The sequence below is a fragment of the Zootoca vivipara genome, chromosome 15 (assembly GCF_963506605.1).
Source record: "Zootoca vivipara chromosome 15, rZooViv1.1, whole genome shotgun sequence".
Lineage (NCBI taxonomy): Eukaryota > Metazoa > Chordata > Lepidosauria > Squamata > Lacertidae > Zootoca > Zootoca vivipara.
The window spans coordinates 43,886,427-43,906,351 of NC_083290.1; the positions used below are offsets into that span (position 1 = coordinate 43,886,427).

General features: G+C 45.2%; 1 protein-coding gene across 5 annotated transcripts in view; it reads right to left on the minus strand.

Moving 5' to 3' along the window:
* Positions 1–12,773: 12,773 nt before the first annotated feature.
* Positions 12,774–19,925, minus strand: part of PPP3CC (protein phosphatase 3 catalytic subunit gamma) — an 81,637-nt gene continuing 74,485 nt past the window's right edge. For all 5 annotated transcript variants that reach the window (XM_035139709.2, XM_035139706.2, XM_060268301.1 and 2 more), the window contains one exon: positions 12,774–19,397. In XM_035139709.2, the coding sequence (XP_034995600.1) occupies positions 19,222–19,397 (176 nt within the window). In that variant the 3' untranslated portion in view covers positions 12,774–19,221. The remainder of the gene's footprint in view (positions 19,398–19,925) is intronic.

Consider the following 19,925-nt stretch of genomic DNA (forward strand, 5'->3'; position numbering starts at 1 on the left):
TACCGGATTTGAAGATATATTATGCGGCAGCAGGCTTATGTTGGATCAAAGATTGGATAAAACTTAGAAATAAAGAAGTATTAGATCTGGAAGGGTTTAGAAACACCGCATGCTGGCATCTATATATATTGAATGAGAAAAAAGGAAATCTCAAGGAATTCTTGGATCATGCATTCAAAAAAGCATTATTAAAAATTTGGATGGATTATAAACATATTTTAAAATTGAAAACACCGTGGGTGGGTTTCGCCTGTAGAAATCACGGCCTTAAACAGCAGAATATATGATAAGGAATGGTTTACATACCAAGATTTATTAATAAAAGAAAAGGGGAAATTAATACTAAAACCATACCAACAAATTAAAGACCAATGTTCAAGCTGGCTACAATACCATCAAATGAAGAGCTTATTTAACAAACATAGAGAGGCTGGATTTTCGGATAAAAAATCCAAATTACAAGAGATATTATTGGAGAATGAATTAAAACCATTGGCAAAATTATATAATCATCTATTAGAGTGGGAAATTAAAGATTAAGAAGTGAAATGTACAATGATAAGATGGGCACAGGATTTAGGCAGGCCAATCTATAGGGACCAATGGGATAAACTGTGGAGGGAGGGAATGAAATTTACGGCATGTACAAGCATAAAGGAAAATATGATGAAAATACGGTAGTATATAGGTGGCATCTCACGCCAGATAAAATTGCAAAAATTTATAAAACAAATTCAAAAAATTGTTGGAAGTGTAAGGATGAAATAGGCAATTACTTTCACTGCTGGTGGTTATGTGATAAAATATATGAATTTTGGAATAATGTATATGAAAATTTTAAAAAGATGCTACTGTATTACATTCGAGAAGAAATAGGAGATATTCTTGTTAAGTATGGTACCGGATAATGTTCCCAATGATAGGAGAAATATATTATTATATGCCTGTGCAGCGGCCCGCCTTCTTATAGCAAAAAACTGGAAAGGAGAGAAGGTACCAATGATTCATGAATGGCGAGTAAAACTAGTAGAATTTATGAATTTGGCCAAGATGACAGCAGCGATTAGAAATATATCGAAAGAAAAATGTAAAGCAGAATGAAAATATGTAGAAAATTATTTAATCAAAGAAAATGTAAATATAAATTTGGTGATATGCTTTGACTGAAGTGTAGACAGAAAATATAGAATTTTTTGACGAAGAGATTAGAGGAAAATATGGTACATATATATGCTGATATTAGGCAAATAAGAAGGAAATTTATAAGAAATTAAGTAATATCAGATAAAGTAGGATAAAATAAAAATTGATAAAGGAAAGCGATGTTCAAATAATTGGAAGTCGGTTGTTAAAAAATTGTTTGTACATATGTTTTTCGTATGTCCCCCCCCCTCTTTTTCTCTGTTCTCTGTGTTTTGTTAAAATTCTTTTTCCGCTTCTTTGTATTCTTTTTGATTTGTCTTTGTAACTTTTATAAAGTATATAAATAAAGTGCCATTTTTAAAAAGAAAGAAAGAAAGAAAGAAAGAAAGAAAATACTTGCTCTTTCTGGTTTCAGATCTTCCCCGTCAGCCTCTCCATCTCCGCACACTCCATCAGTTTCACCTGCCATTCTTCTTCTGTTTCCATCTCTGGAAACACTTCTCCTTCTTTCCATCTCTGGGCTAGTAGCATTCTTGCTGCCGCCGTTGCAGACATAAAAAGTCTTTTATCTTCTCTTGGTATCTCTTCACCTATTATACCTAGTAGAAAGGCTTCTGGTTTTTGACAAGATCCAATGGTATGACTTGGTATAAGGCAGCTTCCTATGTTCCCCTATGCAATTACTGACAGGGAAGTTTTTTTAATGTTTAATGTTTTATTATGTTTTTATATATGTTGGAAACTGCCGAGTGTGGCTGGGGCAACCCAGTCAGATGGGCAGGGTATAAATCATACAATCATCATCATCATCATTATGGAATAGGATGTCCCTATTTTCATTGGAGAAATGCATGTTAGCTCCCTGTGATATGTGAACATGGGATTGGGGTTTAAGGCTGGGCAGTGATTCTGGCTTGTTAGGAAGAAGCAAACCACCCACAGGGGTGGGAAATCAAACTTAATTGTGGCTTCCTCGCTTGTTTCTCTTGCTTGCACTAGAAGGGGAGCACAGCAGGAGCAATCAAGCAGTGTGCATCAGCTTAGTGGTCCTCTGGCTTGTTATGATGCGTGAACGCAGCCAATGTATGCAAAACACTTTAGATGCGCTCTAAGGGTTCCTCCAGGCAGGCAGTATATTGCAGGAGGGCTTCAACTGCATATCAGGAAGTTTGCCTATGCCTATTATGCCTGAAGTATATCATAGGGCTCCCCCTACCGATGGTCGACCCTTTTGAGACTTCCTGCAGATGGGCAGGAGTCAGGATATAGTCTGGCTTTACCCAATTGCCTAAGCCAAACCGCTCACATTTGTAACCAATAAAGTTGTGGCCTAATTTATCCTACTAACCCAACATATTTGTGTTTGTGTGTTTATTTCTGTGGGAATGGCAGGGACGCAAGAGAATGGTAAGAGAACCCTTACAAGTACGCTGACACAACCCGCCCCCCCCCCACTAGGTAGCATGATAGAAGCATAACCACCCAACCCCAACCCCCTCACCATTCCCCCTCCCCCTTTTCTCTCTTCTTCCTAATTGTTTAAAACCAATTCATGAACCAAGAACTCATACATTGACCACTAATAATGAAACATATGTTGTTGATATTTTCCCACATTTATTATGCTATTTTTGTGATATACAAATGACATGAGAAAACTTTGTATACTTATTTGTATAACATTATCTTGTTTATAAAACCCAATAAAAATATTTTAAAACAACAACTCTGTATCTTTCTCTAAAAAATAAAGTTAAGGGAGACAGTTGTGGAGAGAATTACATAGCCTGTTCTGTAATAAAACTACTGTAATTGCATTATAAAAAAACACCCCTGAATCCCACACACTGTGGCATATGTTCCCATAACCTGACACTCTCTTCGGCACAGTGGGCTGATAAGAAGAGAGAGCTTTTGTAATGACGGTTCCTTAATCCAAGTTGAACTTGATTTTAAAAGGTTTATCCCAAAGTGAGATCCATCGTCTATTAAGATCTTGCTCTCAACTCATAGGAAGGTCATTTATTGAATGTTCCTCAAGGTTTATCAGTCATTTGTAGATGTCTGAGACCAGACATCATGTTACTCGTACTTTCCAACATAATGTACTTAAGCAAGGTAAGTCTCCTGTTGGCATCCTTATATATCTCAGGCTTCAACAGAAAGGAGCTCAGCTGAACCAAAGAGAAGGAGGAATTGTGACATACACATTTTCACAGAAGTTTGCAAACAGAGAAGCACCACTTTGTGCTTTTGTGCAGACATCTGTGTAACTGCAAAGTGTGCCTGCATGTACAGATCACACCTGGTGATGTGCAAAAACCCCTAGGACCAAAGAGGTAGCCGTAATAAATGCATGCAATCATACTTAAAAGAAAACATGTGCACCAAATTATGCAGCATCCATGTGCAAGTGTGCTTACAGAGTTAAGGGCAGGTTCTCTTCACATCATTGCACAATTCTTACTTTGTGGCTGACCATGTGCAAACTGCCTTTCCTTTACGCCTAAGCAATGTCAATCATTCTCCATTTGGGATGGGGTAAGGCTTTCAGACATGCTGAAGCCCCAAGTGGCAGATTTCAGATGAGTAATGAATGTTCTGTCCCCCAGCACACAAAATGCCCTCCCTCCCTCCCTCCTTGGGCCTTGGCTAATCTCCATAGTTTTGTTATCCCATCCGAGAGATTCCCCGAACTGCACTCATGGAACAAATGAACAGAATAGGAATTGCCCAGGATGGTTGGCCAGGCTGTTATTCACGGCTAGTATTATCTCATCTTTCCCTTCTCTTCTCATTACAGCTGACCCCGGCTTCAGAACGGAGATGTTTGCAACAGGCAGTCCAAGTTAAACGCCCACAGGGCATTGAGCCAGGCAGCTAGACATTCTTGCAGATGCAGCGCGCTGCTCTCTGGCTCTTGGCACTGCTTCATGGATGCCCCACGCATGTTCCTGTGGAAAACAATAAGAGTTCTTCCTTTGCCAGAACCATCTTCACCACAGCTAGAAAACACAAGGACTAACCTCTTTAGTTTCTGCAGCCCAGTTGTGTAGATCATGCTCCCATGGACTCTGCCTCCAATGCTCTCCTGCCACTGGTTTGCAAAGCCATATACTGTACACACAACAATAGCCAAAATCCTGTAGTTTCTTGAGAAATCCTGCAATTTGATGTTTTCACCCAAACCAGCCTAAATCTAATTTGAAAGCAGGGCCTCTCTCTCTGCCCATGGTTGTGACAGACAGTGGGTGAAAGGAAAACACATCTGGCCCCACTGCAGCAACATGCAAATGAACTTTGAAATGCAGTGGTGGGAACTAGGTAGCTATATGTGATGCCCCTTTCAATACTATTTGCTCCTGCAAAGGTTTAAGGGCAAATATACTGCTTTGTTTCCCATCAGTGCATGTGCTGTAACATCCTGCTGAAATCCTGTAACTCTTATATGCATGGATGCACATCCTCCAAGTGTTCCTATTTCCCCCATGTGCTTGGGGTTAGGGTTATATTACGCTTTCCCCTAAAGAAATCTGGGATATTGGAATTCAGAGAGAAGGAGAGGAGATTAGGCATTTCTGATAAGCATTCAGTCACATGAATTTGTGTACTTTGAGTGAGCCTCAGGTTGTGTACACACCATACATTTAATGCATTCATGAATCCTGGGAACTGTAGCTTTGTGAGTGGTAAACTAGAGTTCCCAGGATTGTTTAATCATAGAATTGTAGCCCTGGAAGGGACCTCAAGGGCCAACCCCCTGCAGTGCAGGAAGGGAGGGAGTGGGAAGGGGAAGGGAGGAGCTTTAAATGCCCCTGAAATGCACACTGTGCCCACAGCCAGGCTTCCCTCCATTCTGGCAGGCCCCAGGCTTCTGTGTGCTCATGGCAACTTTGAGCAAGAGCAGAGACCATTTTGTGGTGGGGGGATGCCAAGGCCAAGGCCAAGGCCAGGCTTGCATTTCCTGTTGCAAAAGATATAGGGGAAAGTGACATGGAAGAGCAAACAGAGACTGGCTCCCTTTTAGCCATGAAGGTGTTTGCATTGGAGGGTCACCCTTCAGAGCCGGGGGGGGGGGTGGAAGGTGGAAGGTAAGGAAACAAACAGTTCTTGGAAGAAAAAGGAAGCAAAACTGCAAGGGTAAGATGAGAAGGCTGCCTGGCAGTGAGCTAGGCCAACAAAAGAAGCAGGGAGCTGCCAGGAGTGTTTGCTTAACCTTTTAGCTGAAAAGCCCACAGCAGGTTTGGGAACTAGACTGAACAGGTTGAAGAACAAAGCTGATCTCTGTAACCAGGCCGTAGGAAAGAGCGTTTCTTCTGCAGAGAAGGCAACATGCACTCAGCCTCTTCCCTGTCCTAGTTGTCACCTTTTGCCCATGAGCATTCTAGTGCCTTGAGGCACCTGCAGTCGTCGCCCTCCCCATATTTCTTTTTAAAAGGGCCCCTGAGCACACATAGAGTGCCTTGCTTTCATGAAGGGAATGCCCCCTTTGCCCATCTGGGACCTGTCCAAGCATGCTATGAAATCTGGTGCCTTGCACCACTCTCTCATGCTGCCAGTATGCAGGATTAGGGCTGCAGTGGCTGCATGGAAGGGAGCCTAAGGAGATGGTGAACTGTCAGTCACCACCGCCAGCGGCAACTTTGCTGCTCTTTGTTACAAATGCAGCCACCACCTTTGTGTGCAGGCTCATCACAAGAAGAAAGCTTCTGGGGCACTTGTTGTTGTTTAGTCGTTTAGTCGTGTCCGACTCTTCGTGACCCCATGGACCATAGCACGCCAGGCACTCCTGTCTTGCACTGCCTCCCGCAGTTTGGTCAAACTCATGTTCGTAGCTTCGAGAACACTATCCAACCATCTTGTCCTCTGTCGTCCCCTTCTCCTAGTGCCCTCAATCTTTCCCAACATCAGGGTCTTTTCCAAGGATTCTTCTCTTCTCATGAGGTGGCCAAAGTATTGGAGCCTCAGCTTCACGATCCGTCCTTCCAGGGAGCACTCAGGGCTGATTTCCTTAAGAATGGATAGGTTTGATCTTCTTGCAGTCCATGGGACTCTCAAGAGTCTCCTCCAGCACCATAATTCAAAAGCATCAATTCTTCGGCGATCAGCCTTCTTTATGGTCCAACTCTCACTTCCATACATCACTACTGGGAAAACCATAGCTTTAACTATACGGACCTTTGTCGGCAAGGTGATGTCTCTGCTTTTTAAGATGCTGTCTAGGTTTGTCATTGCTTTTCTCCCAAGAAGCAGGCGTCTTTTAATTTCGTGACTGCTGTCACCATCTGCAGTGATCAAGGAGCCCAAGAAGGTAAAATCTCTCACTGCCTCCATTTCTTCCCCTTCTATTTGCCAGGAGGTGATGGGACCAGTGGCCATGATCTTGGTTTTTTTGATGTTGAGCTTCAGACCATATTTTGCGCTCTCCTCTTTCACCCTCATTAAAAGGTTCTGGGGCACTACATCCTCCCAATTCTGGCTGACGGTCGAAAGGATAATATGCTGGCTGGTCCAATGCCCTCCTTACGGCACGGCATCTGTGGCACCAGGCTCCCCAACTGGCACCAAGGTTTGTCCCCTTTTGGGCACCCCTTAAGAATGCTGAGAGTTGTTAGAGACCCCTCCTCACACAGAGCTACAATTTCCAGCACCCTTAACAAACTGCATTTCCCAGGATCCTTTGGGGGAGATGCTATGACTGTTAAAGTGGTATCAGGGTGCTTTAAATGTAGGGTGCAGATGTGACTTGAATTAAGGGGTTAAATAAACCACTTTAATTCCCTTTGAGTCTGCACCCCTAAAGAGATGACTCAATGAAGCACCCAAAACCTGCCATATCCTTTGGGCCAAAGGTTTCCTTTTCGGTTTTTTGGTCAGGTTGAAAAATAGAAATTGCAGTATAAAACATTTCAAGTAACTGAAATAATTAAAAAGACAAGGGTGGAGCTATCAAGGGTTATAAGGTCACACTGTGGTTGGGTGCATTTGGATATTCTGCTATGGCCTGTCTATTTCCCGAAAGGATAGTTCGTTGGGAACCCTGTCGGGTAAAATTGTGGCTAAAAAGGAAGCTACCAAGGCAGTAATATCTCTGTCCTGATCTGCCAGGAGAAACCTTATTTGGCTTCTTCCTGAAGTTGTGGGCTGGAGGTCCAACATTTTGCTCAGCATTAGTTGGCGAGGTCTGTTGTGTAAAGGGCAATCGAAGAGAAGGTGGTCCATTGAATCAGGTACTTCTTGATTGCAGGTACATAAACGGGCTTGAAATGTAACGTGTGGGAATCTGCCTTCGGTCACTGCAAGGGGAAAGCATTTAGTCTCACAACCATAAAGACTCTTCGATGGGAAGGGAGTAGTAGATCCTTCATAATTGGCACAGGTTCCGTAGGATGTTGTGATACCTAAGGCCTCCAGAGAACAAGATCTCAGAGTATGAGATAACAAGCGCTGTCTTTTGAGGTTATAGTGCCGCTGGATTGATTAATTGGAATGTGTGGTTTTCGTCACATACTTTGAGGCTCTCAAGGGCAATGCCCAAACTACGGATTTTGTCTTGAATTGCTCTGTACCATCTGGATGAAATAGGGTCTTCAAGCACAGAGGTTAAGAAGGAGTTAGATGTTACTCTTCTATCCCAAAACTTGCCATAACCTTTGGGCTAAAGGTTTTCGTTTTCGTTTTTTGGTCGGGCTGAAAAATAGAAATTGCTGTTTAACATAGGAAAATCCACTGGGGAGCTTTCCGATGCAAGGCCCATTGAAATTAATAGGAAACCTGCAGCGTAGCAGCCTCAGTGGACGGTGGTGTCCTCATTTCATCCACCTTGTAAGCAGATCCCAGCCTCCTTCCACTGGCACAGCAACCTTTTGTTTTCTGCTTGCTTCCTAGAACTTGCAATATGACTCACATGGACTTTAGCCTTTGTGTCTGAAGCACAAGCTGCCAACCAGGCCAGCATCAATTAGGTAAGGCTGATCCAAATACAGGCAGAAAAAGGAAAGGGCTTTGCATAACAAAAGCTGGCTAGTCAAGCCTTCTGGCCAGGAACAGTTCCAGGGTTAAGCTTTGCCTTTGTGAGGGCCTCAGAAAGGCTTCCCAGGGATGCAAGGAGAATGTGTGTCATCAGAAGGGGGGAACTCTCTGCAGCTTGGTGATAAACTAGGATTTCTCAAACTGTCTCCTTGAAAAGTCCAGGAGTTTCTGTGGAAGAACTCCCTGAGCTTCCATGAGAAAATGTCAGCATTCCATTGCAATATGCAGGGGGGGGGGGCAATTCTTTTTTGGACCCTGGGGAGGTTTTTAGTTTTAAGTGAGCTCACCTCGGGTGACTTCCTTCCCCCAGGGAAGGGGAGAAGCCCCCAATATTCATTTCTTAACCATGGAATCTGGGTAAAAGTCAGATCCCATAGAATTAAAAAGAATCTGTTTGAATGTGTATGATTTTTACACCCCACACCCAATAAAATTAAAACTTACCTTGGTAGACTGCAAGGAGGGGGCATCCTAGAGGCAGCACTTGCCAGCAGCAGAAAAACATGGATCCACATAAAGGATCCACTTTAACCTTTAAGATTTTTGTCCCGGCAATGACAAGAAAACCTCCAATAAATCACAGAACACACCTGTGGGCTCAGGAATGACCTATGATTTGATGGTGGTTGTGAGGGAATCTGTTGTAAAGGTTTAGAGGATCAATAAGGATCCATGTCTGGGACCTCTGCTTTTACACCACAGCCATGCAAGAAAGCACAGGATCTGTCATTGTTTACAGTTAATTTGAAGGAGATAGATATAATGTGTAATCTGTTTTTTTTTTTAAAGAAGAGTAGGCAGGTTAAGGAGTATTTATTTCACTGGATCAGATGTAGGTGTGTGTGTGTGTGTGTGTGTGCGCACGCACGCACGCACGCACGCACATGCATGGGCACACAGACTCTTTTTTGCTGGCACCCCACGGCCATCTCCTAGACTGCCCCCCTTCCTCTCCCAGCCTCTCCACTTTCCCTTCACAGCTGCTCAGATGCTGCACAGAGCCTTAAAAAGCGCATAAAACTGAAAGTAGCAGAAGGAAAGCTGCTCTTCTTATTCCTTCAGCTCCCTCTACTTCTTGATGAGGAAATAAGGTGACTAACCTCACCTCCTCGTGAGAAAGGGGGCAGTAAGCAAGAGGGGTGGGCTCAGAGGCTCTGCTCATACCAGAGAAAGCTTCTGAGGCACACATTGGTCACCCCATTCTAGGCTACACTCTAAAGAGGGTCTCCCAAAGTGGTCAGTGTTGCCCCCCTGGTCCTGGAGTCAATGGGTAGAAAAGGAGTTTATGAGGTATAGTGCAAGAAAATTAATTAGGAACTAGGGGCCTCATAAATAAAGGGAATGGGCATGTACAGAGAGCCAGTGAGAACCCTCTGTATTTAACAAGGGTGTTCCATAATACAATGGTATTCTCAGTAGTCCCAGACCAAGCTGCTTCATTGCTAAAAAACCTGTATACAAGTGTGGAGTTTGATTTTTAAAAAACAATTAAGTGTCAAAAAGAATAATCCTAACATCCCTCTTTCCAGTGCTGGGCCATTTTGCCACTTGAGGCAACCCCCCCCCCAAAAAAAGCACTGCGCCCTCACCAAGGGCATGTCGTGCTGCTCTCCCACATCTTCCTCTGCAGGCCTGCCATGCCAACACCATTCCCCCACTTTGAAGTGAATGGTCCAATATAAATATTTCAACAAAACCTTTTAAAATGGCAGTTTCATGTTCTCTGTCCTGCCATGTGATACCCAAAATCTTTCTGAGACAGCACATGTGGAAGGAACTGGGGCGTCACGCCTGATGGTTGTAAGTTGCCCATGCCTCACTTCCACAAAACAGCATGCCCATCATGCATGCCTGGCAGAACTCCTTTTTGGTATTAGACCTAGCATCCCATTCTCCCATATCCTTTTGGAGAGGCCAGCCATTGCTGTAGCTGCCTAGCCAATATGCTTGTCCAGCTCAGCATCAATGCGCTTTGTGGGAATCCCCTGCAGACAACTGCAATTCCTGGAGACAGGCAATCAGGACGTGTCTCCAGAGCAGGGATGACTGCTGGGAGGAGTCGTCCCAGGTGCAACAAAACTTGTCTCCTTCCAATAGTTAGACTTCATCCTGAATGACACACTCCTCCATTGTCTCCCTAGGGATAACACCACCACCACCGTTTTATACTATTAAGAATACAATTGAGGGGGCCCAGAGCCATGCAACTTCAGCACACACCCCAGTATGCCCACATGACATCAGCATGCCCCACGGTGAGCTGACGCCACTTGTGCATGTTGCAGGGCATGCTGACATGTTGTGTGGACGCCCTGTGGGACTTTGAGGGTGCTCATCCATTTCATCAGAAATATTGGTGAGGGGCTCTGGCCCCCCTGCTACTCAGCATCTATGATTCAGAAGCAAAAGCGCCCAGCACTCAGGTTGGGTGGCCTAAGAAGAAGTCTTACCTTTGTTTTGAGAAGCACTGCCAGAATGCTTGTTCCTGCTTGGCAGGGGGTTGGACTGGATGGCCCTTGGGGTCTCTTCCAACTCTGATTCTAATGGACAGTTAGCTCAGTTGGTTAGTGTGTGGTACTGATAACACCAAGGTTGTGGGTTTAATCCCCATATGGGCCGCCTGCATTGCAGGTTGATGACCGTTGGGGTCCCTTCCAACTCTCCGATTCTATGATGGGTTTGCCTTTTTGAGCATGTAGCCCAGCCCAGCCCAACAGGTAGTGGCTTTCCTTCTCTCACCTGTTCTGTTTTCTGTTTCCTTAATTGCACTCATTTCACACTTCATCTTCAAGGCATCACTGCCACCTGCTGGTGATATTTTAGTATTGCTGCTGGGGGCTCCAAAGGCATCCGCTGCCTTCAGGCAGTGAATTAACCATGCAGTGCTCTTCAAGAACAACTCAGCCTCCCTCCCTCTTCTTGGGGCTCGTTTACTGAGCATTCATCCATGTTTGCTCAGAGCTTAGACTATGGCCTAGTCTTTATGGAGCCCTGCAATGAATTTGAATTGTGGTTTCAGACAGGAACACTTGAGAAACAGTTGCAAGAGCAGTCGACAACCTGCAGCATGGAACTTCTTAGGAATTGGTGAGGTTGGATGGTGAGAAATGCAGCATCCTCAAAGGCATCTTTTGCAGTAGCAGCAGCAGCAGCCTAAACTGGCTACTTCTCTGGGATATATAGTTTCAGATGCAGTCATTAGTCCAGGAAACAACAGAGCAAATCAGACAGTCCATTGCTGTCCACTTCTAGAAGATGGAGATAATCCTTATCCAAGACATAAGCCTACAGCTGTCAAGCTCAGTTTCCATTCCCCATCCCCAGCTACTTAAAAAGAAAAGAAAAGAAAAAAACTGTCTCATCTAAAATGAATATCCATTAAAAAGTCAGAGGTCTCACCCTTTAACCTGCTCTCACCTCCACCCCAGGCCTAACCAATTACCACCATTTTACTTCTCAAGCCTGCCAATCAAGCTTATTCTCTTCTACTGGCCAGCAGGGCTGAACCAAGGCAGTTTGGCACTCCTGGCACAATGAGAAGAAAAAATAATAATAGTAAAATGGTGACCCTTTCACAATAATTGTGGGCAATTTGTGAAACCCAGACACATTCTCAAAAGACATGCATAGGACACCAACTTTAATTTGTACAGGACTGTGGTGAGGCCAGCACCCCTTGGAATTACACCCCAGAACACTTTGCAATGCACAGGCATTCTTCAGCAGAGAAATCAACATAAAGATGGGCACCCAGGCGAGAAGGAAGCTTTCTGCTGCATCCAGACATTCTATTTGCTATCCACCTTTCAGCCCTGACTGGTGTAGACTTTGTCTTGAGGGAGGAGAAGGGAATCAATTTAGCATGGTTTGTACTGTAAAGGTAAAGGGACCCCTGACCATTAGGTCCAGTCGTGACCGACTCTGGGGTTGCGCGCTCATCTCGCATTATTGGCCGAGGGAGCCGGCGTATAGCTTCCAGGTCATGTGGCCAGCATGACAAAGCCGCTTCTGGCAAACCAGAGCAGCACATGGAAACGCCGTTTACCTTCCCGCTGTAGCGGTTCCTATTTATCTACTTGCATTTTGATGTGCTTTCGAACTGCTAGGTTGGCAGGAGCTGGGACCAAGTAACGGGAGCTCACCCCGTCACAGGGATTCGAACCGCCGACCTTCTGATCAGCAAGCCCTAGGCTCAGTGGTTTAACCACAGCGCCACCTGGGTCCATGGTTTGTACTGAGTTCCTACTAATTCTTGCAAGGGTGTTCCATTGATAAGACATCAAAACAAACCCAGCTGTGGTTTTGGTATCTATTCAGCAGGTGTGCCAACTGCATTTGCCATTTTTACAAAGTTGACTGAGCGTAGAACTTACTATGTTTGGGTAATTATGGCCTCATTTCTCAACTGGTCCACTACTACTTTAACCATGTGACCTCGACAAAGAGAACTTCAAAACAAGGCAGTAAATGCAGTCTGCCATGTACCATCAAAGGATATTCCTGCTACCCCTGCAGAAGTCAGAAATGTAAAAGGGGTTCAGAGCCTTCTTTGCAAATGTCTGAAGTGAGCTGCCACTCAAGAACTCCCAAAAAGGACACCAGAGCCAAACAACTGTCATTTAATTTTTAACTCCCCCCCCCTTAAAGATGACTTTCCAATTTACAGTAAGACAGTTCTAACCAATTCATTCCTTGTTCACAAAAGAGAAATTATATTAAATAATTTCAGCCAATAAATAACATTTTTCACCATTCTTCTTTAAATGTAACTAAAAAAAGAGCAAGAACAGAAAGGAGTCAGCCTCCAGACAATGGGCAAACACGACTTCAGAATCAAGAACCTCAGTCCTCACCCACACCTTTCCTGGGGTTTGTGATTCCACCTTTTCTGGGATGGTGCCAAGCTGGCATGAGGCTCCGGCAGCAGAATCAAGATTAGCTAAACTGGGGAGGGGCAAGCAGGCTGTGGCACCATGACAGGGCAGGTTCTCTTCAATGAGGTGAAAGCACCTTTGTCCTGAAGTTTGGAAGACCCACTGTTGAATCCCCTCCTTGTTACATGCAACTTGCTTTTTCTTGCTTTTTCAAACCATGCAAGACAATTTTTATTTTTTTAAAAAAGGGTGCTTATAGGCAACCTCATAGTAAGGGGGTAGCACACACAGCCTTTAATACACTGGAGTCCCATGGCTGGCGGGCTTTCTTGGCTTTTAAAATGTTTCTTTTTCTGCTTTCGTTGCTCATGATAGTCCCTGGAATTAAAAAGCAAAACAACAAGGACGACAGCATAGTGGAGAATGGGTGGGATGATGAGTAGAGGCAAGGCCTCTCGAGGCATTTGTGGCTCTAAGACAGAATCGCTGCTGGATTGGACAGCTGGCCCAGGAGCATTTCCCCAGTACTTGGGTGTGGGGGGAATTAGAGAGGGCCATCTCATATCTAAGCCCCCCCCCCACAACCTACCACTGCTCTGGTCAGTAATCCCCCCTCCCCCATTTAAAGCTATAGCACAGGGCAGCTGGAATTGCCTCCTGGGATGTCACTTTTTCATGTGGCTAATGGTTGCTCCTTTCAGAGTATGGCTTCTTAGGTTGTCATCTGACCACGGATACCTCCAAGGGTGCTGCGGGTGCAACATTCCCCACCTCCCAGCCACCTGCCACATCACATGCATAGTCCGGAACCATAGTTCAAGGCAGGGGTGAAGAACCTGTGCCTCTCCTGGCGATGTTAGGATTTTTAAAGCCCTATCATTCCTTACCATGGGCTGATGGGAGCTGGGGCCCAAGAATATTTGGTTTAAGGTTTAAGTAGGTCTCCAGTGTTTATTATGGTTTTCATCTGGGTTCTTATCAACTTCACATTTTTGGTTAAGAGGGAGCCCTGGCTGAGATCAAGGAATGTCTCCTTGGCACTGGGCTTTACGTCCATGCCAGAAAGGGGTAGTAGCCTTGGCTGGCAGCTCTCTTTCCCAAGTCAGAGGAGAGAGAGTAAGGCTTCAGTGCTGCTTTCCACACTGCATTTCAAACTCTAGTTTGCTAACACAGGCAGCAAGGATCTCCAGGGGAGAAAGGGTGGACTACAGCACCCAAGACACTGTGCCTGACTGTGTCTTCAGGGTACCAGGAATTTAGCTCACTCTTTCCATGAAAACATGGGGAAGCTAGCTGAGAGCATGTTACAGAAGGAGGATGAGCTAATGGGGGGGCGGGGTGTAATTAACACCCACTCTGTGAGGAGGAAACAAAGAGGCCCCAGAGCCAGCCTTCCCTTGGCAACCAGAGCATAGGCTTGGCCTGACAGCCAGCAATGTCTTTGTACATGGAACATGGAATACATTTTTCTTTGGGTGTCAAAGCAACCCTGAAGGAACATGAAAGACCCCAAGTGGGCCCTCCTGCCTCAGAGCTGTCCCTCCTTGGGACAGTTGCCCAGCCTGGCTGTTTCAGCAGCCTCCCTTTCCTTGGCAAGCAAATGGAATCTGGGGGCATAAGGGGCACCAAATGAACATATTTCACCTGAGAGGAGAAAAAGCAAAACAGGGAACAAAGAGATGCAGGAGGTGGTGGAGGAAGGAAATACCTGGCTATTTTGCAAGAATCAGCCAAGAGAAGGGCCCAAATATTTCTCACTTTAACAAATCAGCAGTCCAAGTGCAACATTTCAACTGTGTCTAGTGAGTGAAGAGGGGCCATGTACTTTGTTGCCATGAATTTAAACTTCCAAAAGCTGATGAATGGGAAAGCATGATGGCTGTTATCTTCCCAACTCCAAAGCTGATGAATAGGAGAAGCATGATGGCTGTTATCTTCCCAACTCCAAGAGAGAGAGAGAGATAGGATTGTGCTAGCCAAGCTTTATTCTTGCTACACCAAAGGGCCCAGAAATTGTCCTGTGACACCAGAGCCCCTAGCAATGCCTTCCACGTGGCTCCCTGGGCTATATATATAGAGACTTCTGCTCACATAGCTGGGCTTGCTTGCATATTCACTCAACAGGTAATGCCCACCTCGCTTGGAAGATTGCATGTTATGCACACATGCAAGGAAGCCTAACCACATGGGTGGAAGTTCCTGGGATCATCATGAGAGCAGCCAGAAGCAGCAGCAGCAGCAACAACCATGTCAAGGCAGGTAGATGCAAAGGTGTTAACTCCCTTGACTCTGTTTGAATTGTAAGAATTTGCAGTTCTTAAACTGAAGACATTCCACTTAAAGCCAGATTGTCTGCATCCTACCAAAGTAGCAAACATGAGATCTCTCTAGAAGAGATTGCTATCAGTGTTGTTCTGAAAGAGTAAGTGCCATGGTTTTCTCCAACAGAAGCCATAAGAGGTGTGCATAGCTTTAACATAAATAGAATTCCTTCATCCTCAAGGGGAACAAATGTTTGCAGTTTCAAAACACCCATTAATGTAAAAAGGAGAGTCATGAGTACATAATCCCAAAGTTGCATCTGCTCCAAAATGCAAACAAAGCCGTTTCATAATTCTCAACCAAGATGTGAGATAATTATGAACAGAGAAAGCCTATGTCAGGCATCCCCAGACTATGGCCTGGGGGCCGGATACAGCCCGAAGGGCTCATTTATCCGGCCCACCACCTGCTGCCGTTGCCCGCTCTTACTGGTGTGGCTGCCCACTTCCGGGTCACAGAGCACTGGAAATAGCTCGTGTGCATGCGCAAGCGTCATTTCCGGCACACTTCCGGGTGGGAGGAGGCCCATGCGCATGCACACAAGCTATTTCCGGGGCTCCTGCGACCCGGAGGTGTGCCAGAAATAGTGTGTGCGCATGCATATGGGCGCACACTCCCATGCGCTCCCCCACCCTCCGGCCCGCCGCGGCATCGGTGCTGCAGGCACCGGCCCGAAGTGCCATAAGTTTGGGGACCCCTGGCCTATGTTCAAAGTGAAAAAGATAGCAGCACTGTGATTAAGAGGCATCCTTTTTATGCAACACCTCTATAATGTCTGATTGTACCATTTGCTTAAGTCACTAAGGTACAAGAGGGTGGAAGAAAGAATGGCCCTGTGGAAGACTGCTTCCAACATACCCCAAACAGTGCCAGGAAGGGTAATGCTTGAACTCCAGGGGGAAGGTATCTGCACCACTTTCCAATGAATTACTGTACCAAGTTTGGCTTAAATAATAATAATACAGTTGCCACCGATACCTGGCTTCCATCCAAGTCAGGATTAAAAAAACAACCAGGCTCAATTCTACACACAGGGATCCCTTCTTCCAAGCACATCTGTTTGGTTGCTATTCTTTGGCACATTATAACACAATCCCCTTGCTTCCAACTCTGTCTTGAACAAATATCCCTCAAAGAATGAAGACCTCAGGTTCAAGCTGCTGGCTAAACAGTTTCTCCTCAAAAACCCCACTCAGTTCTACAGAAGTTTCTCCATGCAATATAATTTGGCTATTCACTCACACTTAAAAAGAGCCAAATGGATTGCATCTTCTCTCTTAAGATTTGTCCCTCTCACCAACCTGTAAAGCCTACCTGCCTGTGACTTCCTTTCTGGCAGTATGAGGAAACATACTGCTTTCATTACAAAACGGGCGCAGTACATTACTCCTATACTCACAGGTCACCTATTTCAGCTTGCAGTAAACATTTTGCACACCTTTGTGGAGCCCTTAGTGGTTTTTACAACACTTGGCAGAGAACAAGACTGACGCATTCTGTCAAACAATCAATCATGTTATCATTATACTTCAAGAGAAGTGCTAAGGGATCTGCCCAAAGGTCTCCTTCCCTTTGCAAAAGTTACAGGTTTAGGTTTTCCAGATGCAAACTTGGGAACTGCATATTTTACATGGCAAATGTGCTTGCCACAAGTATGCCAGAATTTTCCACAATAAACACAAAGTTGTGGAGGCAGGCGGGCACCCTGAAGCTCCCTAACATGTGTTATAGTGGCCTGTGCCTCCTTGCAAACACCCTTTCCACATATAGCTACTCTTGGCCATCACATTTAAGGTTTGGGGTAATGAGGAAGCAGGAAGCAGCAGTGTCTCCTGTTACAAAGCTGAAACCACCTGCCTCTTCACTCATGCTGCCTCTTAAAAGGAGCACAATGAGGTTGTACCCTAGGCTAGTCACACTCAATGAGTAGATCCACTTAAATTAATGGACATGACTAACTTAGGTCCATTAATTTCAATGGGTCTATTCCAGGCATCCCCAAATTATGGCCCGGGGGCTGGATATGGCCCAAAGGACTCATTTATCTGGCCCGCGGCGACCCCCGCCGCTCACTGCCACCGCCCACTCTTACAAGCATGGCGCTGTGCGACGCGGCTGCGCACTTCTAGGTCACAGGAGCACCAGAAATAGCTTGTGCACATGCACGTCATTTCCGGTGCACTTCCAGGTCGGAGGAGGTCCGTGTGCATGTGCACAAGCTATTTTTGGTGCTCCTGCAACCCGGAAGTCCGCCGGAAATAGCGTGTGTGCATGCGTATGGGTGCGCGCTCACCCGCCGCGCGATTGGCACTGCAGGCACTGGCCAGAAGCACGGTAAGTTTGGTGACCCCTGACTGTCTATTCTGAGCAGAATTAAGCTGAATACAGCCTGGTGTTGACCAGAAAATAGTGGGATTATGCACTCCCAGAACCATGAGCCAGTGTTGATGGGAAATGCTTTGATTGTGAAAATTTGATCCAAAACGCTGTTGATCACAAAACGCTGTAGCATCACTTTGACGCGAATTACAGGGGCTGGAATATCAGCCGCTCATGCTGTGGCTGTGCCCTTGAGATCACCAAGAAGCCCTTTATATTCAGCCCAGGAGAGCTTTGCCAGTTGTATGCAGGAGCCAAACGGGGGAGCCTTCACAGATCTGCTTATGCCCATTCCCCCCTCAAGGGAGACTCCCAAGTGAGCACCCATTTATAACCACTGTGGGTTTTCCTACTTGTCCCACATAGGATACACAAAGACAAAGGAAGCAGTGCTGCTGATGTGCAGGACTCTGCACAAAACCTTTCCTCCTACACCTCACATGAATTGGAAATGAAGCAGGTTCCTGGGGGGCATATCATAGAAAGATTTTGTGCTGGGGCTCACATCATGGAGCTATTGCAGTGCAGCATGGGAGAAGAATATTATGTGGGAAGAAGGGAAAGTATCTCACTGCTAAAATATTAATTTTGTACAGCTTTTTACATTAAGAATATGAGTCCATGACAATCTGTGGAGGTTATTTTCCTGTCAGAGAAAATCACATAAATCCCACCTGTGTGATGTGAAATATGGTTGTGTTCATGGAACAACATGAGCAACCAGCTGGGTGAACTCAAAGCCCACCTACTGGGTTATTCCAAGAGAATTAATTTCTCTGCTGAAACTGGATTCCTGAAAGGAAATCAATGGCAACATCTGAAGGGGCAGAGGTAGGATTAGGAAGATCTTTTTCTCCAGTTCCAGTCATTCACCTGGAGCTGATCTGCACATGTCAACATTTGCCTTGTGACACAGGATTCCAAAAAGGAGAAAGTTTACCAATTGCCCTATGCAACATGCCTTTAATGGAAGTCAACTGCTGGAGCATCAGATGCAGAAGAAACACAGCAAAATCTGGGAGGAGAAAAATGTTGCTTTCAAATGAAAGTTGCCACTTTTAAAAAACAAGGATAACTTGAAACGGTTCCATTATAAAATCAGATCCCAGAGCTGCCCTGGGTTGTTCCTGCTTCCCTTCCTCCCACCCCCCCACCCCAACCACACGCACAGGCTCCTTCCCTCCTGGCAGGGACAGGCAATCTGTACAAAACAACACTTTATATATGTACTAGTATTTAGAGCCATTCCTAAATTAAAAAAAGATGACTTCTTATATATTGAACATAAAATTTTAAAAACTTACAAAATGGTCACCTCTCTTACAGAATGGATGCAAACTGGATTATGGATGTGCCTCCAGGCTAAGTTGGTTTCTCCCCTCCCCCCTTGCCCTCCCCCTTCATAATAAATAAATAGAATTCATTAAGTTTTGGATCCTTTAGTGAGACAGAGTGGGCGGCGCCTGAACTGTTACTGGGCTTTCTTCCCCATCCCGTTCTTTTCCGCAGAGTTTGTAGAGGTTAAGTTCACCGGCCCGTCGGGGTGCTTGGAATCCTTGCGCGGCGGCATGCGTTCGTTGACACGGTCCAGTCCCCTTGCTTCTTCAAAGCTGCGGATCTTGTGCTGTGGCGAAAATCCACGGATGGCTAGAGTGGAGGAGAAAGAAGGAGAAAAAGGAATCAGAGCAAGTTTCCAAGCCTGGTTGCTCAAATGTGCACACATACCATCCTTCAGTTACTATGCAGAGCTGTGACTATGGAGCATGCGTCTGACTTGGGGGAGGTGGTATGGGTTTTTTTTTTACACTGGACAGGACAAGCTATTATGCCCCTGATGTGAAAAGACGTCTCTTTAAGTAAGGCTGGAAATATTTCCCTCTCAGAGCTGAAGATATTATGAAAGAAGGATTTCTGTTCACAGTGTGTACATTCATTCCACTGGTCACTGTTCAAAAACACATTCAGTTGGTTTTTGCACTGCTTCAAAAGTCTGCTGCAATTGTTTGAGTAGACGTGACAATGAGACAAAAATAAATACACATGTATACACTGTAGGAACAGATGCCCTCTCAAACCACATTCAATGCTCTTAAAATTGACTCTCCAGCCCAAACTCCCTAGGCAAAAGTACCCCTATAAGGAACTTTCATTAGTATTGCTTTTTTTCTCAGTACA